This window comes from Nannobrachium achirus, assembly GCF_963921795.1.
Source record: "Nannobrachium achirus genome assembly, chromosome: 10".
NCBI lineage: Eukaryota > Metazoa > Chordata > Actinopteri > Myctophiformes > Myctophidae > Nannobrachium > Nannobrachium achirus.
The window spans coordinates 58,700,417-58,724,470 of record NC_137819.1 but is presented as its reverse complement, the minus strand read 5'-3'; the positions used below and the strand labels follow the sequence as shown (position 1 = coordinate 58,724,470).

Below are 24,054 nucleotides of genomic sequence, written 5' to 3'. Positions count from 1 at the left end.
GGTGCTTTTCAAAGTGAATGCAACGAGAGTCTCAATATCCATATGCAGGCGCTGTCTTTCTCGCATGTTCTTTGTAATCTTTATAATTTGCCTACACTAATTGTCTTACCAAATACCTCAAGCTTTGTTCATGCACTGCCCTGGATTGCTTATGTACTTCTATCTACAGTTGGCAGACCACATTGGTTTGCACCTTGAAGTGTGCAAATGAAATGTAATTAAAATAATAGACCTGTGTGCATGTGAAGGCTGTTGCTGAGCAACACTGTTTTCTACTCGCCTCCACTCAAAGACAGTCTCTGACCAAAGCAGGCAGTTCCGTTAGACACGTACTGCAGTCTCATCACTTAATTAACACACAGACAGTGTTTACAGAAAGGGTTTGTCAGCTTCATGTCAATAGATGTCACAGCTAACCCATATGAGCCTGTCATCAATTGCTCTTTTGTTTGCGACATAACCGTGAGACTGAATGCACGTGCATTGTGCATGCAAGTGCACTACAGTTTGTGCAGCTGAACTACTTCAGAAGTAGTCAAAATTCTACTTCATGCACAGGTATGTGATGGAGTATTTAATGTACAAGCAGCCAGTACAATGCCATAGGGATGAGTCAGCTAATGATACATTTTGCCATGGTAACAGAGAAACCCACCCTCTCCTTTGCCTGTCAGAGTGTTTTATACAGTTACATAGTTCCTAGCGGCAACACACTGCTATGGACGTCAGTCTGACGCACATAATGTGAAACACGGTCCAGTGTGTGGGAGGAAAGCACAAGAGCATGGAAATGCCGGTCTGCTGTGAAAAATCTGTAATTGCAGTTCCACAGTAATTACACCACTCAATAACTCAGGGCAATTTAGACTTCAGAATGTATGCTGAAAGAACACTGAAAACTAAGGAGATGAGGTAGTTTATATATACTTTTAACTACCATGCATACACTGAATAGTGACATGTCTGTTCCCTCTGCACTGTATGCTGGGATACATATTGCTCTTCTCTGATTGTCAGTTAAATGTGATCAATAATCAGGTGTTGATTATTGATAATTTTCTCTCTCTCTCTGCCCCTCTATCTTTTCTACAGGAAGCGAAAGCAGCATAAAGTACAACAACTACAACGGCTATAGTGATATCTTCTCACCAGGCCAGTGCCATGGCGTGGTCAGCTCTCTCCAGTGCCTGTGTGGCCTTCGTCCTGCTCTTCATCGGTTTGACCTCCTGCACTCCCTCTGGACCCGCCTCAGCCACCTGCGCCACCTTGGAGCAGAGTCGCTTCTTTGGCGTCTTCACCTCCAGAGTGGCTCTGCCCTCCACGCCGTGCTCCTGGACCCTGCAGAACCCCGACCCTCGCCGCTACACCGTCTACATGAAGATCACCAAGCCCACGGAGTCCTGCGTGCCCCGCCAGATCAGGACCTTCCAGTTCGACTCCTTCATCGAGACCTCCCGTACCTACCTGGGCATGGACAGCTTCGACGAGGTGGTGCGGCTGTGCGAAGCTTCCACCACCGTCACCTACCTGGAATCCACCAAACAGTTCCTGCAGCTCCGCAAGGTGGCACCGAGCCTTGGCCCGGAGGTCATTGACGGCGAGGACGAGAGCGAGGGCAGCGAGTTCAAGGCCGAGTTCCTGGTGGTGGGGAAGAGGAACCCCAGCATGCCTGCCTGCCAGATGTTATGCCAGTGGCTGGAGAAGTGTCTGTCCAGCAGCACCAACGACAACCCATGTGGCATCATGAACACCCCCTGCCAGTGCTGGGAGACGCCGCAGAGAAAGCCGGGCAGCTGCTACAGGGGTGGCGTGTACGTCGAGAAGTGTCTCCCCGTCCCCAGAGACAGCGGGCGCGATGTCGAGATCATCAGTAAGTTCTGCTTACAGTAAAGGTGCTTCCCACCTCAAACAACAACAAAACACGGTGTCGCCATCGTGTTTGTGGAGTTGTTTGTCGCCAATTGACCTGAATGCATTAGAATGTCCTGATGTTGTTGACAAGGGCCCCATGTTCCTGTGTCTGTGTGTGTGCGTGCGTGCGTGCATGTCTGTCGAGGGAGCCATTGATCCTAATGATCTAATGCAGGGGTCAGGGGCCCTGCATGAAGGAAGTGCCCACACCTGGGGCAGAGTCATGAAGAGTAAATCAATGCAGTTAAGACAAACACGCTGATGCCTTCAGGTCTTAAGTGCCATGGCCTCTTCAGCAACACACACCGCCTTAGTCCTCCGTTTCTCAAGAGCCAGGGGAATTAATTTAGCAAAACTCTTAGGTGAATTGTCACGGAGCACATGTCTGGAGAGATAGGTGTTTGGGGTGGGGGGGGGGGGGGGGGGCGAGGTACAGAGAGGAGAGCACAAAGCTCTCACAGTCTGCTGCCAGCGGCAATCGAAGCGCAGCACATGGTTGTCATAGCAACGTGTCAGCCAGCCATCGCTGTGCTCCACTGAGTGCTTCAAAGCAAACAATCATCACATTTCAAATGGAGCGTCTGTTGACTTCCGCTTGCAGCGCCGCTTGCAGTGCCGCTCACAAAGAGCTGTCCTTGTCAAAGTCCCAGTTATGCACCATAATTGCTTCCGGTTGTTTCATACACGTGTACAGTTGAAAGCCCCCTTAATACTCCCTTACTTTTGGATAATCACCAAAACCAATAGAATATGAAGTCGTAAGGGTAAGTTATTACTTTTGTAGTCTGAGTAACTGGCGGCAGCATCAGCAGTTAACAGTTTTATGTGGTCATATAACTGTGACATAATTATATGTGATCCATTGTTCCCAAATAACCATGCTTGCTACTTTGTGTCTGTCCACCTGCAGGAAGCTGGAATGGGTGGGGTCGTTGGTCAGAGTGTAGTCAGGAGTGTGGCGGTGGAGTCCAGGCGCGCAGCCGCACCTGTCAGCCAGAGGATGGCGTGTGTGAGGGTGTGGTGGAGGAAGGAAGGGCCTGCAACCCAATGCCCTGCATCGGTGAGCCCCTCATATACCAAATGTTTTGTTTGTGGCGCGACTTCTGTTTGTCGTTTGTCACATGCACTCGAGTGGCCCATGTTCATGCGTTTCCTTGAATCCGCGCAGGCAAAATCCGCAACAGGAGTCAGGGTCTGCGCGCTATTGTTGGGCTCAAGAGGGACAACGCTGAAGACGTCGCGCTCGGAGCTGTTGCGACAGGTGAGACGAGTCTCCAAATCTGTCTTATCTTCTTGTCAGTCTGTCTATGAAGAGAGAGAATCAGACATTGAATCTAATCCTGTTCCATGGCCTCTGCAGTGGATGCTGTGACAGATGAATGGTCGTCCTGGAGTGTGTGTACAGTCACCTGTGGCGAGGGCTTCCAGAGCCGTACGCGATCCTGTGTGTCATCATCCTACAGCACTCAGTGCACCGGACCCATCCGGGAACATCGCCCCTGCAACAACACAGCTGTCTGCCCTGGTGAGTCTCACTCCTTGATGTGGTTGATGCTAGTTTACCAGTAAACTAAACTAGTAAACTAAACTAAACTAAACTCCTTGATGTGGTTGATGCTAGTTTACTATGTAGATATATCTTGGTCACATACTCACATACTGAAGTGATTAGACAGGTGCGAGGTTGATCTTTTTTAATCTGGTATCCTAGTTTTTTTTAGGCACTACATTGTTCACTCTGCAACTTTACTTTGTCTTTTGTTGACAAGAGTTCATGCTCATTCTTATTTTGATGAGCTCTGGATAAGAGCATCTGCCCAAATTGTAAATTGTGCGTCTGCTGCACATGCATACTTGATATGCAGGTCCACAGCTGAATGTTTTTGTCCACTAGGTGGGACTATCGCGCCATCTAGTGGAGAATGGATCATAAGCGTTCCATTTTCCAAATTCTTTCCTTCATGTGCAGTTAATGGCGCCTGGGACGAGTGGGCCCCCTGGAGTCTGTGTTCGTCCACCTGCGGCCGTGGGTACCGTGACCGCATCCGCATGTGCAAGCAGCCCCAGAATGGAGGCGAGCCCTGCCGCGGTCACACCAAGCAAACCAAGTTCTGCAACATTGCTGTCTGCCCAGGTTAGTTTGACAAACATGAGTCATGTTAGACCATCAAGGAATGTTGCTGTACCTGTAATAAGGGAGAGTGGACATCTCTGGTTTGTCCTAGTGATTAAAAACAGTGGTGTGATACAGACATACAGTAATTCTCTAGGATCATTCATCGTGTTAGGCTTCTGAGCATGTGAACTCCACCACCTACTCGCTAACCGGCGCTAAAGAAGAAAAGCTTGCCTGTCCTATGTTGCTGTGTGTACTTTCATACTTACACCAGCAGGTGGCACTGTTCATCACAGTAATATTTGACTTAGTCCTTAAATTCACTTATATCTATTCCTATTATAACAGAATCATTGGGGCCCAGAAGGTTCTTTAGTGACCTGTGGAGCTTAAAGGCTCACCTAATGAGTTGGAACTCTTGGAGGAATCCAATATATTTCTAATACGCTGCCTTGCTGTTTATTTTTGAGAATCATTACTAGAGGGAATTGCCCGTCCTCTTTGTTGACACAGGGTCAAGGCTGCATTATCCTGCATTGAACTGTAGTAGCCCAATTCTGGACTGTTACTGCAAATAGTCCAAATTATTATGTTTTTAGTTTTGAGGACAACAGAAAGGTGACACACCACCTTCCACTCATACTCAGTCAAAGTAGGCCATGCTAAAAACCACCATGAATGCACCATGATGAATGTAAGCCTTAGGGTCAAGCTTATCCCAATAGAGGGTATGCGCATGCATAAAGTGAATGGCAAATCGAGTGGCAAATTGAGTTTAACGTCGTCTAATGTTGTTTAATGCAATAAGATAGGACTTTTCTGTTTGGATGAGCTGTCAAGGCCAGAAAGTATTCTTTTGCCAGTCAGTAGGCGTTCCCACAGAACATCCAGTACTATGATGATGATGATGTCCCTCGCATACCCGCCATACTTGTTTGAATCTTACCATAATCTGCCTCTTTACTGTCCTCTAGTGGACGGATCCTGGAATGACTGGTCTGCATGGACCACCTGCTCTGCCTCCTGCGCCAACGGAACCAGACAGAGAATCCGCGAGTGCAACGGTCCATCCTACGGTGGCTCTGAGTGCCGCGGGCCCTGGCAGGAGACCGTCAACTGCTTCCTTAAAGACTGCCCTGGTATGTCCCATTTAGCGCCACCATCAGGCCGATTCTTTTTTGGACACTGCTCCTACAGATTTTTTCCTAAAGTCACGCAAGGCGGTACACAGTATGTCTATAGTCATGTCATCGACTTGGATCTGTCCCATTTAGCGCCACATTCTCGGGCCCTACCTAAGCTATACATTTGCCACGCACATCCCCCTACACCCAGGAACCAATGGCACTTACAGGCCTATTTGTGTATACATGTGACCTAACGGTCGCTTATCTCCCGATTAGGGAGTCTTACTGGTAACATACCTAAAAACATGATCTCTGCCTCACGGCCTGGCCGATATAATAACTGTAAGAAAATGCATATCATGATAAAGACAACGACTGAAAATGTAAGGATTTAAAATATACAAGAACAATCTTATCTGCTTGCATTGTTTTTATTAGCTGTTCTTTTGTTTTTATGACTGCTGTAATTGCCATGGTGACTTACTTTCCTTCGTGGGATCAAACACAATCCTATCGTATGTCTGTAACTAAGGTCGTGTTCAGCGTTAATGGTGTGTACCACATTGTCTCTCTAGTTGACGGACGCTGGCATGCCTGGAGCGCCTGGACAGCCTGCAGTAAGACTTGTGGCGGGGGCTCTCAGCAGAGGCAGAGGGTGTGCGAAGGGCCCTTCTTTGGAGGGGAGCCTTGTGCCGGAGAGAAGGGAGAACAGAGACGCTGCAGCGAGAGGAGATGCCCAGGTCAGTGGCTAAACTGTCGCAACAATATATGTATACCAGGGGTCTTCAACGTTTTAAGGCCAAGGACCCCTTAATCGAGAGAGAGAGATGAAGCAGGGACCCCCACAACCCATAGATACCATATAGTTTCATCGTTTGACGGCACAATCATCAGTGTATTTTGTGTTTTCAGATATTTAACCACTTGAACCGTCAACACTTAGTAAACTTGACCTTTCACTCTGTACTTATAGTGTGCTCTTTTTCTCCTCTACACCAAACCTCTTTGCCGAAAATAGCCGATCTACACGCTCACAACGCCTTGCAGCGCGAGGTGTTGTGAGCTTATAGATCTGCTATTTTAGGCTATATGGACACTATATTTTTGTTAATATAAAAAAGGAGAAAAAAAACAAAGTTTCTATCACACAAAGATTTGGAGGACCCACTGTAGTAACTCTGGGGACCCCCTAGGGGTCCTGGACCCCCTGTTGAAGACCCTTGATGTATACAGCAATATACGAGTTGTGAGCTTGTACATCAGCCTTTTTTCCGTCATACGATGAAATATTCAGCTTCTAGAGCACCAGGCAAGGTCAGGAGAAGGATGTCAAGATGATGATCACATGCTCTTTCTGAATCCTGCAGAACCCCATGAGATTTGTCCCGAGGAGAGCACGGGAGACGTGATTTGGAAGAAAACCCCTGCTGGAGACGTAGATGCCGTGTCCTGTCCATCCGATGCCTCAGGTACCCATGACCAATTCTTCAACATTCCAGGAGGAATGTCTGCTTTAGCCCAGTTTAGTCACAACTGTCAGCTGTATTTCCCCTGAGATCATAATACATATTTCTTCAACGTTCATCTTCTGAGATTTGAAGATTCGAACGGTTACGCATCCTCGTCTGCATAGTTCCACGGCCGTAGCTTGTTTCACAGCTAATTGCTAACGGCAAACACTTGTTTCTCGTGAACAGGCTTAATCCTCCGCCGGTGCACTCTGGACGCTGTCGGCCTTGCCTTCTGGGAGAGCCCGACTCATGTCAAGTGCATCTCAAAGAGCTATGAGAATATCAAGTTGCTGGTAAGTCGGTTGGAGGACATTGTCTTGCATGCCTTGAATGAAATAAATCTGCATCACTCACATCTGTTGTCATTGAGATGTTAATTTCCCAGAGGCAAATACTCCATGAATGGATTTGTTTCATTCTCCCCCGTCTTCCTGCAGACTCAGGAACTCGTCTCCAAGGTGCAAACGGGGCAGGCGGCTGACAGGCTCGCCGAGGTGATTTCACGTCTGAGATCGTCCTCAGACGACGGGGCCAAATACAGCGGAGACCTTATGACCATCCTGGAGATCCTCAAGAACACCACAGAGCTGTATAACAGAGCCAGCCCCAAACTAAGCACAGCCGATGTAGAGGTAAGCTAAAATTTGAACCTAAATTTGTGCTATGAATACGAATTTAAAGTCTGATTTATACACATGTTGTACAGCGGTACATTCACCACTTTAACCATAACAAGCTAATTTGGAAAACAGATTGTTTTTTTGATTAGTGCAATGTTCCTCTGACCAAAACTAGCTGTTAACTGGGATTGCATCCGGTGCTTTTCAGAACTACGTTCAGACAATCAGCAATCTACTGAAGGAGGAACATCGTGACAAATGGGAGGAAGCACAGCTTGTAAGTGACAGAAGTGTGTGTGTGTGTGTGTGTGTGTGTGTGTGTGTGTGTGTGTGTGTGTGTGTGGGAGGCAGAAGGTCTTCTGATCCGGTGTGAACAGTGTGTGAGTGTGAAGGTAAAAGGGCGAAAGAACAGATTAACACATGGTGTCATTTCTCATCTGATTACTTGTTAAAGGCTAAAGACAGGGATCACCAGGATGTACAGTATAATGTCAAGATATAAGTAGGAATAAATGTCTTGAGCAATGGAGAAGCAATTAATATAATAATAAAGAGTGACCATAGAGTAAACCAGGGATCAAAATTGACGGATGTATGAAATGCATCAAACCACGCCACCGAATGGTACCAACTCATCTAGCAGCAGAACTGTCCCTAAAGAGAGATTCTAGAGACTTGATTTCACAATAGTAGTAGTATAGTAGTCAGATTGGTTCATAGTATAACAGTGATAGCGGTGATTTGGCCACCTGTCGATCTCCCTTTTCGTCTCTCCCTTTTCGTCATGCTGTCTGGCTAGCGTTCTAAAGCTTGATTTATGCTAAGTAACACATTTTCTAACTGAAAATTCCTTATGTTATATTTCTTTACTAAATCAGGCTTTAGGATATTGGAGTTGGGAAGGCATGCTTATTAGGGTGGCGCCTTTGGGAGAGCAAACATAATGGAACAGGAATTGTGGATAGTTTGATTTGTGAATTTGTGCTAAGAAGTGACGAACACTTCAAGGCGGCAGAGAGAAAACACGAGTGAGACAGAATCGTGGAGAATCACGACGCCCACTCACCAATCTGTGTAATTCTTTGCCGGCCCACGGACCGGTGGTGGTTGTAAAGGTCCTCAGACATCACAGCACACAGATGCATACACTCTGCGCCCACATCGCTGCAGTTCTGCGTCAGAGAGACGCAAGCTAGGCTATGAATCAACAGCATGCCCATTTATGGCCCTGAGGAAGTTCTGAGGTTGCATAGCAGCAAGCAGTTTTTTCTTTTCTCATTCTGAGTGCTTTTCCTCATTCTGAGTTGCTGGGCGCTCTGAAGGAATCAGAACTAGTGGTTTTACACAAGAATGAGACATGTACTCTACATGATACATTCTCCCAGTCGATAGTAGGGTTTCATAGCCACTTAAACCACTTAAAGCCTTTATACTTCATTGACCAGAGTCTCCTAGGGGTTTATAATACTAGGCCCCCTCCTTTTTTCCTTCTACACCAAATCTCTTCACCGGGAATAGCCGATTAACAAGTTCACAATGTGCCACGAATAACATGCCCAGAATATGGAATATGGTCAATTGTTTTTTTTTTTACACAGTGTGGAGATTATATATTATTTGTATGTGACCCCCCCTTTCTCTCTTTCTGTATCTTTCTTCCTGCTTCTTCCAGATGGGTGCCAATGTCAAGGAGTTCCTGCGCCTTGTCGAGGATTTTGTCAATATGATTGGCATGCAAATGAGCGGCTTTCAGGACATTTATGAAGTCACAGAGAATTTAGGTGAGCACCTAATTTCCCCTGCCAGTTGCTCTCTGTCCTTATGTGTATCTGAGACGATTTGTCTTCACATTTCCCTGGCCAGAGAGAGTGCATTAATCTTTATCACGCCAGCAAATGAGAGTCCATTGCAGCGGCGAAACGCATCAGTTATCTCTCTGACACTTTAGCAGGCCTACTTGTGAGATATTACACACACAGGGCATCGGATTATGACTCCATTTAGTATGACACCGACATGGGTTTTGCAAGTGGACACACACTGTTAAAAAAGTAGACCACGGAATAAAGAGCATGCTTCATACCAGGGTCAGGACAGCTCATTAACCAAGCCCCCATCTCTCTTTGTCCGCGTCTCTTCTAGTACTGAGCATCCATAAGAGACCCCCTACAACGGCCACGAACTTCACCTTCCCTATGAAGGGCTGGAGGGGAATGTTGGACTGGGTCAGGAACTCTGAGGAGAAGATCACAGTGTCCCGTGATGCTCTGTCCATCAACCAGTCTGGTGAGACTCTCACACTGACATGCACATTTGGACTTATATGAAGGAAACAGAACCAACTGCACTAATTGTGAACAAGAGACTTGGAGAGCCATGCTGAATACTTTATAAAACAGGGGTCTTCAACAGGGGGTCCAGACCCCTAGGGGGGTCTTCAGAGTTACTACAGGGGGTCCTCCAAATCTTTGTGTGATAGAAACCTCTTTTTTTCCTCCTTTTATATGTTAACCACTTGAACCCCAGCGTCCATATTCGGATAACTTTAGCCAAAAATAGCAGATCTACAAGCTCACAACGCCTTGCGCTGTGAGGCGTTGTGAGCTTGTAGATCGGCTATTTTCTGCAAAGAGTTTTGGTGTAGAGGCAAAAAAGAGCAGACCAAGTACAGAGTGAAAGGTAAAGTTTTTTTTAAGTATTGACGGTTCAAGTGGTTAAATATCTGAAAACACAAATTGACATGATTCCAAAATGCACTGATGATTGGGCTGTCAAAAGATGAAACTATATGGAATCATCTCTCTCTCAACTAAGGGGTCCTTGGCCTGAAAACGTTGAAGACCCCTCCCTGCATTATAAAACATAAAAACAACAGTAATAAATAAGGATTTATTAACTTTTTTTTTAATCTGATGCGGCGGCAGTGGCTCAGGAGGTAGAGTAGAGTGGCCTTCTTGGAATGGAAAGTCAATCCCCGGCTCTTCCTGGCTGTGTGTCAAAGTAACCTTGAGCAAAACACTGAACCCCTAGTCTCTCTAGCCAGACTGTTGGCTCACAGTAAAGCGGACGCCCCGCCTCCCCCCTCTTCCGTTTCGTCTTTGCAGTCACTCACATTTATCCTAAAGTAAATCAAATTAGTTAAAAATATATTTTCACGAACGGATATGACAAACAGATGACAGCTTCCATTATCTGTAATAGTTGTCTGGTTTGAGAGCATACTAAACCCAGCTCCCAATGAGCAGCTTGGTGCCTTGTACGTTGTGTGTGTGAATGTGAAATACATTGTAAAGCGCTTTAGAGAAAGGTTTTATATATATATAAATGCAGTCCATTTTTTAATGAGTTGCGCTTTCGTTTTGTTTTCTTCTCCAAAATGCACAGAGGCCTTTGTGACCGGCATCGTCTTGTACCGAAACCTGGGTGCCATCCTGCCATTTAATAGGTAATACCACTCATCTGTGGCATGGCTCCACTTTTAAGGAGACACCGTGTCCTCTCTGACTGCAAACTCGTATTTCAGATCCTACAGCAGGCTTGTATAACTGATTTATAGACCCAACGCTTATTCACAGCTTGAATCCCATTAACCAACATGAACCGTAGCATCCCTATTCTGGGGACATTTTGCAAAAACAGCGGATCTACAAGCTCACAACATGTAGCAGCTGATTTGGTGTTAAGGGATACTGGATGCTATGAGTTAAAAATAAAAAATTATAGATAAGATATAGAAATACAAGTTAAAGTGATGATGTTCTTTTCTCTCTCTGCAGTAACACTACACTCCTCAACTCGAAGGTGGTAACAGTTACAGTCAAGCCCACACCCGGCCTACTGTCATCGCCCGTCGAGATCGAGTTTCCCCATCTCCACAACGTAAGTCCACGGTGGTTATTATGCATCAAACGCAGTCCTCCGGTTCCGCAGGCACACATATATCTAAGTTTTGCGACGTCGCTGTCGTTTTTCTTTTTACCTTTTCATTTTCCAGCTCGTCAGTCACAGGAACGATGGCTGTCCATTTTTAGCTATGCGTGTCTGTGACGGGAGACAGTAGCGAGAAATGTGGGCATCAGTTGTCCGCCCTTCAAGCTGTCACTTGTCACATATTTCCAGAAGGGTGTTCCAACTGTCTCCCGTCCCACGCATTTCCTTTTTGGTAGATCTTTATTCACACCACATCTCTCTGTCTGGCTTCTTTACAGGATACCATTAATGAGACCTGCCTCTCCTGGGATGAGAGTGAAACGTAAGCACTGACTCATTTTTATTTTAATTCAAAGTGTGTGCGGGTGTGTATTATTATACTATACAATATGTATGTGCGTATGTCTGTGTGAATGTGTCATTGCAGCATTGTCATTGTATCTCTTCCCACCACCACCTACCAAGGTCCTCTCACTCATGCATCTGTCACTGCGCGACACGTTAGCATTCAAGCCCCTGCTCGGTGACTCCTATAACTCGCCTCAGAGAGAGCAAACTATGTTGCGTCACTTCTTTTAACGTCAGTCATCTCTGATGGCAAGGACACACCACACCACACCACACCACACCACACCACACCACACCACGGCAGCCCGTTTCTACAAGTGGCACAGGCGGGCTAGCTCAGCCCGTCCAGCAGAGTTAGTGTCTGACAGGCCAGCTTAACGCGCTGACAACCTCCCTGGTTCTCAGAACAACGGCAGAGTGACAGTTCAGCGAGATTTCTTTAGAAAGACCACAGCTAGTATGCGGGGGGGAAACATAAACTACGCAAATCAACCCTATGCTTAGTTGGCTGGAGTCTCTATTCTAGGCCTCCTTTTCCCCCTCTACATCAAAGATATTCGCTGAAATAGACATTTAAAGCTAAGGTAAATACTTTACCTGCATTTGTACCCATTTTGCTGGTGCTCTTATGCAGCAGGACAAGATCAAGAAAATCAATTTTACAAGTAGTGCATGGGTCAGAGCTGCGGTCACCCTGACAAAAGATGGAACAAAATGTTCTTCTGGCCTCAAGATAGAGAAATGCCAGAAACAAACATGACAGAGAGATGTACAGGTCAATTATTTCCCACGCCTGTCGGTCAGACAGCAGAACATCCATCCAAACGCGACGCAGAGAAGTCTCTTCTCGCGTCGCTCGTCTGTCGCGTTCATTTTTCACGGCGGAGGTTAACAGCCTGCAGGGGGAGTGTGTAAAGAAGGTACTTTAGATGCATTCGGATGAATTATGAAAAGTCTCCGCTTGGATCAATCAGCCTCAGGCCCATCTGACTGGCCCTCCACTAAGCACAGACAGGAGAGCCATTTGCATTTAGATAGATTTGTACACTTGTGGAATACAGATAAACAAATAAAATGCGTACAGCTCCAACCTTACATGGACCCCCACCCCCTCCACCACACACACACACACACACACACACACACACACACACACACACACACACACACACACACACACACACACTGTAAGCAAAGCAAAGTCAAAAGTCATTGTGCACGATGGAGAGAGAGTAGAAGAAAAGCGAAAGAGGAGAAAATGTAATTACATCATCTCCTTTGAGAGAGAGGCTGACGTGCTTGCAGACAAATTAGATTCATTCTGGACCGTATGATTGATGTCAGGAAGGAGACCGTAGAGATGGCAGAGAGAGGAAGTTCTGGCTGATGATGACACTGCTGCTCGAGTCAATGTTTACTCTGCAGCAACACATGTGTTTGGTCTCTATTAGGGCATTAACGACTTGTGATTTTTGCAAGTCGACTCGACTCGAAAAGTTGAGTCGACTTTATCGTTTGATGATAATGTCATCACATCATCAAACACGCCAGATGATTAACTTAATGTGAAACATTGTTTTCTCACTCAACTGTAAACAAACCAACATACGGTTTAAATGAATAGAGGGTATCTTCACATTTCTTAAGTGCCAATTTAAGGACTTTTTAATACATCTAAATTGGCAAATTAAACATTGTCCAAATTGTCAAATATATAGACGCCTTGCGTCTATATATTTGATATATATAAACGCCTCGCATCGCGAGGCGTTGTGAGCATGGAGATCTGCTATTTTCACAATAGAAAGTATTATTTTATTTTTTTCAACTTCGACTTTCGACTTTCTCTGGTGGGAGACGACTTGTGTAATGAAGTCGACTGAGTCGACTTGTCGACTTTTTCGTTAATGCCCTTGTCTCTATACAGCCTCACCAACAGTGGTGGACAAATCACTCAAATGTTTGACTCAAGTAAAGGTATCAATACGGCAATATAGAAACTCTACTGCAGGTAAAAGTCTAGAATTAAACATTTTACTTGAATAAAAGTACAAAAAAGTATCAAAGATTTCAATACTATGTATTATTGTTAGGCTAATAATAATAATAATAATAATTACTAGTAAGACGCCTCAGGGCCGCAGATATGGGCTTAATATTGATGACATCAGGGAACTCCATATATGGGCATAAAAGGGATTCTGTTAGTGTGAAATCACAGTGAAGCCAGTCATGTCAGAGTGGCAAACCCATTCTTTAATTCTTTATTATATATTAATATGTTCATTGGAATAGTTTGTCTGTATTTCCAGACCTTACCTTGCAGCCTCAGTGCACATTAACTTGAATGATATGATATTTGATATTTGCTTGTTTGTTTGTTAAAATTCACAAAGTAGCATCAAGTATTTCAGAGTCATTGGCACACATTGAACTCAAATTTCTCAAAGAACCACAATTGAAAATGTAAGCTCTGGAGCTTTTTCAGTATAGCATTATGCATTGTTGTCAATAAAACATCAATCAACCAATCTGGCCCAAGAACCAATAAAGACAGAATTATCCAAATCCACAACAATAGGCTACCTTTAGTTTAAAAAAAAAAAGAAAAGAAAAAAAAATCCTTACTCATGTCCTGCAGAAATGTAGGCCTAATATCGATTACCACTGATCAGTGATGATCACTAACGAATTCATAATCACTGCTCATCTCCCCATCCCATTCCTTGCCTCACCACCCACCTCCTGCACCTGTTACAAAACAGGGAACATATTGTGCTTTGTTTCCAGTTCCAAGTACAGTAGCCTTTTAGCCTACATCGATGAAGTGTTGTGTTGCCAGAGACGTGTGTAGGTTACTGTAGTAGTCGTGCTACTGTGAAATGATTGTCAATTAGTAGCAGCAGGCTAATGCAGATTATCATAATGATAGCGCACAGTTTATGACAGCATGTCACCATTAATCACGGTGTCTGACTGTCTCCCGGTCCCTGGGCATTATTAATCTAATGTAGCCGAACCATAATTAGGACTCGAATGCATTGTCCACCTTTTGGGTTGCATCATGACATTCGTGAAATTTGTCTTTGGCTGATGATTTATGAATGGAATTGCAATTAGGCTTCGTGGGCTAGGAGGCTACAGGTGCAATCTCATGCAATATGAATTAATCTGCAGATTTTGTCTGCAGTCTATCTGTCTGTTCAACATAAGGGTGATAAAAATCCACGTTTTATTGGGGTGGGGTGGGATTCGGGGAAGGTTTGCCTGAAGACTACGAAACATGTTTGCCTTCAAGATGAGTCCCTGCGAGGTGTTTGTCAGATAGATCTCTCCTCCTAAGCCTCCTCTCCTCCTCTTCTTGCACACAGCTCTTCTCTGCTTGGCTCCTGGTCTACGCGGAGCTGCAGAGTGGTCGCCGGAGATTCGTTCAGAACCAAATGCGTGTGTGACAGCCTCTCTACCTTCGCCATTTTATCGCGGATCAATCCGGACTCGGTGAGTGTTCTGTTCGAGAGCCTGTTTACTTTAATGAATCGCCCCGCTCTCTCTCTGTGCACATCTTAAATGTTTTGTTCGTGTCCCGGTGATGTTAAATGAAAGAAACGTAGGCGTTGTTGTTTTTCGAGCGATCCGCTAGACCGCTATTACCTCCCCCGCGTTGTCTGTTGTGCAGGACAGGTGCCATGCATAGACCGGAATAATTATTTATTAGCCTGTCGACTTAAAAAAAAAATATTAAGATAGATGCATGAATTGAATATTGATTGTGCTTTCTTCGTTGTCATGTTATTTCGCCGATGTGTTGTTGGCTGTCGTCTGTCGCTGTGTGTCAACCTGTCACTCGTTTGCAAATTAAGTGACTACATTATTGTCGCAAGGCAGTGTGTCTTATATCACTGTATAGCCTATATATTGGCCAATAATACTATTTCGCATGTAATTTCGTAAGAAAGCAAATTCGTTTAAACATGTATTTAAACATGTATTTCGTTTAAACATGTATTGTGCAAATATTTCTCCAAACAATGTGTAGCCTATTCCTGGTTGTTTTTTCTATGTTTGAAATGTATTTGGCAATAGATCAATAATCTTTAGAGACACTGGATATGCATATCATGGTTTGCACAGACAGTGTAGGTTGCTGCAGGGTTGTTTGATTTTTACATTAATATTGTGAAGAGTCAAATTTCCCTTTAGACTGTGTTCACGCTCCAGTTGCCTTGGCAACGCAGCTTCTGCAGCACAGGCTCTTCTGTGTGATTTTTGGTAAACTGAGATATTGAGGGAAAAACACACACACACACACACACACACACACACACGCACACACACACACACACACACACACACACACACACACACACACACACACACACACCTCCCTTCCTCTCCCTCCTTTGTACAAACCCCTCCAGGTCAGATAAAATGGTTTGCCCGTCTCTGCTGTGCAAGCGAGTTTGCTGCAGTGAACAAAATAACAGACAATGAATCAACAGATGGCACACTGTGGTCAGTTCAGATGAAAAACATGTTTACTTGCCCTCGCGAAAGGCGTTTAATTGCACTTTCAGATGCTCTCCGTCTTGTAACGCCATCGTCAAGGGACACACACGATAAGATAACACTGGCCAGTAGGTATGAATAACAACAGCTTCAGAAATTCACTTTCAGACTATCCGTCTCTAATCCAAAAGCCTGTCGTTGTTTTTGTTGTTGTCATCCGCGATTCGTATTTGTATGACTCAAGGGCGCCCCCTATATTTATTTCCGTAAGACACCCGCCACCTGGGCTCCTCAAAGTGGCTCAAACCTCTTCTGACGCGTTGACGGGCGGCTGCGCCAATCATTCTGTCTGCCAAATGCCAATATTTTTTGAACTCCTCATTTGGCCTCACCCCCCAGGCCCCCACCTCCAGTCCTCCCAACCCAACCCGCCCTGGCCGCAGCGTCCGACTGTCCCTCTGGCAATGCTAGGCCATAGCCGACCAATGGGAGACAGGCGTTTGGTCATGCACCGATGGTTCCTCCCATCCTGTCGAGTGCTTGCCGTGGACATTTTCAATACCTTGTCCAACTGGCCTGCATGCCGTATTAAGAACATCTGCGAACAGAAAGGAAAAGGAAAGGCGAGAGAGAGAGAGAGAGAGAAGGGAGAGTGGTGGAATAAACTTAGACACACTGCAGTGTTTTCACCTCTCATTTGCTTTGCTCTGACTCCTGTCCTGGACCTCTGCACCAATCAGAATGTGCGTGTTGTGAGGCCCGCTGGGAGCAGCCCCCACAGTTAACCCAGCCAATGCCCTTGACCGGTAGACCCCAAAGATTAGTGTGGTGCACCCTGGGTATTCAATTTTTAAAACAAATGAATTTGTGCAGCACTGGTTAAGGCCTCCTTGGAGGGATCTCTCTCTCTCTCTCTCTCTCTCTCTCTCTCTCTCTCTCTCTCTCTCTCTCTCTCTCTCCCCCTCTATCTCCCCATCCCTCCCTCCCTCTGTGCTCATTACTTCCACCTCTCATCTGATTCACAATTTATGGGAAACAAGAAGGAAGTATTCGGTCAAGGACAGACACAAGGCAGGCTTCATATATTTAGGTCAAACTGGCTTTCTGGATTTAACTTCATGGCCCGCTGGCTCCAGTATCTACCCAGATACAGAGACTGGGAATGGAGGAAACATGCCATATTGCCTTATTTGCCTCCGGTTATTTTTATTTCTTTATTTTGTAACTCTCCTAGCTCATTGAAGGTAGAGGCAAAAAGCAGTCCAGCCCCTCTGCTAGCTACCATCTGTTTTGGGGGGCTCTGATGTCGTCGGATAGATTTTGAAACAAATTTATGGTGGCACTAATTTACTACTCGGCTGTCATGGGCCGTAGCACACCAGCTGTGCTTACATATCGGGCAGGTCTGTGTGGAGAGCAGAATAAGAAAGGAACAACCCTCCAGAAGAGGCTGGCATGCCTTGGAGGCCTCTCCTTTAGCCTCGCAATCATTATCTGGGATCTATAAATGCACATGGTGGATCACGTCTTGTGTATTTTCAATATTTTGCTGGTTCAACACCCGCAGCACTTTTCTTTTACATTCAGCCACCTTGCCCCTTCTCTGCCTTTCTTGGTGCCTCTCAACAAGCCTTTGTCAGAATTATAAAGGAGAAGAAGTTATTACAAAGAAAGATTCAACAACGAGGTGCATCTTCACTCAAAGCCTCAACCTTTTGCAATTCCCGACCTTCTTACATGCTAATCGGCAACGGGGCTAAATCAGAGGTGTTAAATTAGCGCAAAAATAATCCTCACAAGAGTCTCCAGAGGAGGTGTGAGACAAGACGGCTGTGCAATTTGACAGTGATCCCAGCCAATTAGCTCCTGGCAGTGGGAAGGTGAGTAAGCCAGCCAGCCAGCCAGCCAAGCAAGCTCTTCGTGGCGCGTAGAGCCAAGACACCTTGCTGGCTGCTAGGGCACCACGGGTGAATTGACAGCAAGGAAATCGGTGTACAGACAGCCCCCTCCTCCCTGTGGCACGGCATGTTCGAGGCGCAGACACGGTCAACTGCCACAGGCAGTGGCTAGATCTAAGCTACTGTCAGTGCTCAGCGGGGTGGGGGGCGGAAGGCAGCAGATTAATGCACAGGTGATAATGGCCCACCTGTCCTCTCTGCAAGTTCAGACACACACACACACACACACACACACACACACACACACACACACACACACACACACACACACACACACACACACACACACACACACATACAGTCTAACCATGCACACACATACAGTCAATTTCACAGATAGCGCGTGCACACGCACATACTGTACATTCAATCTCGCAGATAGTGGAAAAGATTTACTGTATCGTTAATGGCATTGAAAGAGAGATAAGGCGAGCTTGGAATGGCTGTTTGTAATTGGACGATTTCTCTAATGTCTGGGAAAGAAAAGCACGACCACAGATGCCCAGGAGAATTGAATATATACAGTGCAGGCACAAACCCGGATGAACACACGCTGCTCAGAGGAGGAGACATATGGCCCACATCCTTCTCGCCTCATTTGCCACTTCAAAGGCTCAATGGGGAGATGCAGCGACCTCAGTGCACGTCTGTAGCCAACAGCTCCATCTTTCTGTCGCGTTCACCTTGGGGTCACCTTGTAGCCCGAGCGGTGGCCTAATTATGCCATTCAGCCGGTCTGCCCACTGGGAGAAGTCTGCCGTTCCAGATAGCACACAACCAAGAAGAAACTTTCTTGCTTGGATGCCAGTGTCAATATTTGTCTCTCTCTCTGACTTTTGGGCATGCGTGTCATGTCTGTGTTGGTTTATTAAGCGGAGACTAACAGGCATGTGTTGTGTTTTGTCTTGTCTCCCTCTGTAGAACATGGACAAGGCACTGCTTCCCTCAGTGACGCTCATCGTCGGTTGTGGGGTCTCCTCTCTCACCCTGCTCCTTCTCATCATCATATACGTCTCGGTGTGGAAGTAAGTCTCCCGTCTCCGGCCAGGTCCACTCTCTGGGAAAACTGTGTGTTATCATATTGAACTGTTAGTCCGGGCGTTTCGGGCAGTATTTTGATGGAATCGTGCACTTTACGATAAAAGCATGAAATTTGGCACACAGTTAGAACATGCCATGTGGAACATTTTTGGCTATAGGGACAACGCAGATTTGTCTTGGGAAACTTGTGGGAGCCAATCAAAGTTAACTATACAGTAAAATAATACAAAGAATAAATATGCTTAAAGTAGCATATAGCATGTTTTTTCGTGATTCTGAATCCAAGCATTTGTTTTGCACGAAAAACATTCCTTGGGCTAAAATGGCCCCCATAAAACTATGGTTTAGTGATGAGTCATCACTTTTCACAGTTTTGTGGGGTCCGTTTTTCGGAAAGGAATGTTTTTCGTGCAAAACAAATGCTTGCATTGGATTCAGAATCCCCAAAAAACCCTAGTTTGACCCCTCACATGCTACTTAAAGCATATGTATTCAGTAAACGTCCGGAATTCCAAATTTACTGGAGTAAAAAGTACACAAATCGCGATGCATTGTGAGCTTGTAGATCGGCTATTTAATAAATGGCTGAAATGTATGTAGGGCTGAAGGGTTTCGTAATTATAATCTACAAAGTAACTAGTAACTTAGTTAGCAAAATAATTGTAGTGGAGTAAAAGTACAATATTTTCTTCTGGGATGTAGTGGCAGTGGTCAGAAGTACTGAAAATGTAAAGTGCTCCAGTAAAGTGAAAATACCTCAACATTGTACTTAAGTGTACAGTGCACTCACTCATCCCCTACCGCCCTCTGTCTCTCCTCAGGTACATTCGCTCCGAGCGCTCTGTTATCCTCATCAACTTCTGCCTCTCCATTATCTGCTCCAATGCCCTAATTCTCCTTGGACAGACTCAGGCTCGCAACAAGGTACGCCTAATGATTCCTAACCAATCCCGACGCTTTCGTTTTAAAGCTCTCTCTTAAATATACTTACTGCTTTGGGGACTTTGAGAGTAGCGTTGCTGTGGCTGACATACTTTCTCCTCTCTCCCCTCTATTACTCCTCCTCTCCTCTCCTCTCCTCTGCTCTCAGGTGGTGTGTACTCTCGTCGCTGCTCTACTCCACTTCTTCTTCCTGTCGTCCTTCTGCTGGGTGCTGACGGAAGCGTGGCAGTCCTACATGGCTGTGACGGGCCGTCTGCGCAACCGCATCATCCGCAAACGCTTCCTCTGCTTAGGCTGGGGTATGCTCGTCTGTCTGTCTGTCTGTCTGTCTGTCTGTCTCTCTTTTATGCCAGTGGTTCTCAACCGTGACCCCCAAAATAATCATATTTTAACTGGGGGGACCCCCCCCCCACCCTGACGAGCACTAAGAGTTGAGCCATTACTTTTTGTATAACAAGGTTCAGATCCACATGCTCACAACGCCTCGCGTTGCGAGGCGTTGTGAGCATGTAGATCGGCTATTTTCACAATTTCTGCCTCTAATATTTGATTTCACAATTTCTGCCTCTAATATTTGATTATAAGTCCTTAAATTGTCACTTTAGAAATGTGCACATACCCTTTATACACTCAAACGTTATGTTGGTTTGTTTGTTTGTTACAATGTTGCACATTAAGTTAATCATCAAAATAACCCGACCCACAGGTTGAGAACCACTGTTTTATGCCATGTCTGTCTCTCCATCTCTTCTCTCATGTAATATTAATATATTAATAATGTTCATCTTGGTATAATTTCCCCTCTGCCTTCCATTGTCTTCTCTTATAGGACTTCCTGCATTGGTGGTGGCTGTTTCTGTGGGTTTCACCAAGGCTAAAGGATATGGAACTGTCAACTAGTAAGTTTATGTTTAATACCCGCAACAGATGAAAAAATAGATTCTTGTTTATCTGTTTGTCTTTGTTGATTAAGTGATTATTTACTGTGCTGGATTAATAATGAGTTTACCCTCTGTCTGTCTGTCTGTCTGTCTGTCTGTCTCCCTCTCCCCTCTCTCTCTCTTCCAGCTGCTGGCTGTCTCTTGAAGATGGCCTCCTCTACTTATTTGTCGGACCGGCAGCAGCTGTTGTCCTGGTATGTATCACAGTGCATCATGATGGAACACAGCTTAATATAAATACTCTATACTGTAGGTTCACTTTCAGACCGTGCATAATAAAACGTATGACCTGTGATATTATTGCTCACTACCAGGTGAACATGGTGATTGGGATTCTGGTGTTCAACAAGCTGGTGTCCAAGGATGGCATCACTGACATCAAGCTGAAGGAGAGAGCTGGGTACGTGTTATTGGTCACCCTCATCGGTTATTACCATTACTGGTATACTGATGACATTAAACAATGGAGGGGGGTTTATTTTGCACAACAGTGCTAGTGTAGTGTTGTCTGACCCTTGTGGCGCTGTTCTCCTCCTGACCTGCAGGGCGTCGCTCTGGAGCTCCTGTGTTGTTCTGCCCCTGCTCGCCCTCACCTGGATGTCTGCCGTCCTGGCCATCACAGACCGCCGCTCCGCTCTGTTTCAGATCCTCTTCGCCGTCTTCGATTCGCTGGAGGGCTTCATCATCGTCATGGTCCACTGCATCCTGCGCAGAGAGGTGGGCAAAAGAGAGACAGAGAGAGAGAGAAGAAACGTCCCTGAAAATAAATGTTAATACAAGACGAGGGTCATTTCGGTTGTCTTTTTATGAGCTAAAGTTTTTATGGAGTGTGCCGAGCGAAGTTGTTAATCTTTTGATTTTGCCCTCCGTCCATTAGGTACAGGAGGCAGTCAAGTGCAGAGTTGTCGACCGTAAGGATGACGGCAATGGAGACTCTGGCAGCTCTCATCAGAATGGCCACACCCATCACACGGTGAATTTCTTGGCTTATTGCCTGTTTAATGTCCTGAGTGCCTCTTGTATCTTATCCCCAAAATGGATATGTGCATACATTAAGCACCGATAGCACCATCTCATCCGTTTGTTCTCTCTCTCCCTCTTAAATTTACCAGCAGTCGGATGGTGAAAAGGATGGAGATTCCAGCAGACAAGGTTAGCCTCTTTGTTTTTTCTTCTGCTTGCTTTTGAAATTCAAATGTTGCGAGCCTGCGAGGCATACAATTAAAAGCCAAACCATTTGACCTTGCATGAGAGGGAGCCATGGTCACGGAACCACAAACACAGCACGTCTTATCCTAACAAGTTCCTCCACTTTGTCTTTAAAAGGCATGAAGAGTTCCTCCGAGGAGAAGATGCCACCGCCCCAGATGCAACTCCCCATGGGTCCCAACTTCCACACGCTGCCCTCCAACCCCAGCAAGGGCCACATGCAGGCTGTCCCCGAGTACTCCAGCCACACCCTCACCCTTAAGCGGGAGAAGAGTCGGCTTACGGGCATCGTCGACCCATCCTGCGGAAAGCCTGTGTACGTCTGCGATGGAGACATCTTCCAGCAGCTCGACGCCGACCTCTGCTGCCAAGCGGAGACCAGCTGCCCTGACGGCAGCGGCTACATCCTCATGCCCAACACCACCTCCACCCTGAGGTCCAAGCCCAAAGACGACCCCACCAAATACAACATCGCCGTGGAGCAGCTTCCCCAGACCCGACTGGTCCACCTCAGCGGGCCCTTCGCAGAGCCGCAGGCTGCCTTCGGGCTCAAGTCGCTCCCCGCCGACCAGGTGAGCGTGTCGTACTCGGAGAGAGACGACTCGCCAATCCAGAACATCCACAACATGTCCAGCGAGTCCCACATCACTCATAGCAGCCTAGAGAACACCTTTGAGTCCATGAACTCCATGATGTCCAAGAGTGAGACCATCTCCACGCTCTCCATGAGCTCTCTGGAGGTGAGGAGCTGATTTGAGACCTCCAAGACAACAATAGCTTTTGTTGATGTACAGGTACAATACCAGAAGTTCTGAAATGTGTCACGTGAAACTAATTTTCTTTGTCTAACCTCTCGTTACAGAGGCAGAAATCACGCTACGCCGAGTTAGACTTTGAGGTAAATACCCGCTTTTTACTCTTGTCCCTATGAAATGGATTGAAGGAATGGTACATCTTAGATACATGAAAATGTGTGTGAGCGTTACTGACTGTTTTTCTTTTCTTGCTGTTATTCCTCGTCCCCTGCAGAAGATTATGCACACAAAGAAGCGCCACCAGAACATGTTTCAGGACCTGAACAGGAAGATGCATCACGCTGAGAAGGACCGAGAATCCCCCTCTTCTGACAGCAAGGTAACACAGCACACCAATGCCCTCAACGTCATCCATCTCCATGACGATAGATGCAACAATAGAAGAACAAATTCATGACAAAGCCGAGCATCTAACAGATAGATGCAATTCACAGCAGATTCTCCAAACACAGAAATACGAAAAACTGTGTTTTTTTTTTCTTACTGTTGAGGCCATTATGAATAAGGATGTATTTCCTTCCTTCTTACAGTCTGTGAGATGGAGTGTGTCCTCGGGTGGAAGTGACAAAACCAACCACAGCGTGAGTTGTTCTTATACGACCTCACACTGTCAAATTTAGATAAACGAGACACACGACGATAACGTCCACATGACACCGTATAACTACTACTGCCATCATCACAGAGTCACCTCAGATGCATCTTGGGCTAACATTAATATTAACCAAATGGCGAGACACAAAGTGATGTATACAGTACAGTACTTGAGGGTTTGACACGCACTCAAAACCCTGCTTCTTCTCTCTTATCAACAGGACAAGCAGCAGGCCCCTCTGGAGAGGCCGTGGGAGGGAGTCCGGGGAATGCAGCAGTCTCCCCCCGCATGGATACGCAAAGACCTGGAGCCCCTCGCAGCCTCGCCTCTGGAGCTGCACTCTGTGGAGTGGGAGAAGTCAAACACCAGCATCCCTCTGGTGGGGCAGGACATCATTGACCTGCAGACGGAGGTCTGAGGAACGAGGGGCCGCGAGCCACCTGATTTCACCTCAGTCACCCTTTTTGGCTTGGGAAAGAAAGCT

At 45.9% G+C, this 24,054-nt stretch overlaps 1 protein-coding gene across 1 annotated transcript; it reads left to right on the top strand.

The window, feature by feature from the left end:
- Positions 1-1,161: 1,161 nt before the first annotated feature.
- On the top strand, positions 1,162-23,988 carry LOC308292114 (adhesion G protein-coupled receptor B1-like; the record flags this gene model as incomplete). Its single annotated transcript, XM_080734369.1, has 31 exons — positions 1,162-1,870; positions 2,822-2,971; positions 3,080-3,172; positions 3,272-3,436; positions 3,881-4,045; positions 5,002-5,166; positions 5,730-5,894; positions 6,522-6,623; positions 6,852-6,958; positions 7,103-7,297; positions 7,494-7,562; positions 8,958-9,066; positions 9,428-9,571; positions 10,670-10,730; positions 11,062-11,164; positions 11,494-11,537; positions 14,935-15,061; positions 18,949-19,052; positions 19,890-19,992; positions 20,159-20,309; positions 20,840-20,909; positions 21,079-21,145; positions 21,266-21,351; positions 21,497-21,668; positions 21,829-21,924; positions 22,064-22,103; positions 22,278-22,900; positions 23,023-23,058; positions 23,190-23,294; positions 23,506-23,556; positions 23,791-23,988. 31 exons carry the CDS (start codon positions 1,162-1,164, stop codon positions 23,986-23,988), a joined length of 4,575 nt encoding a protein of 1,524 aa, XP_080590495.1.
- Positions 23,989-24,054: the final 66 nt, after the last annotated feature.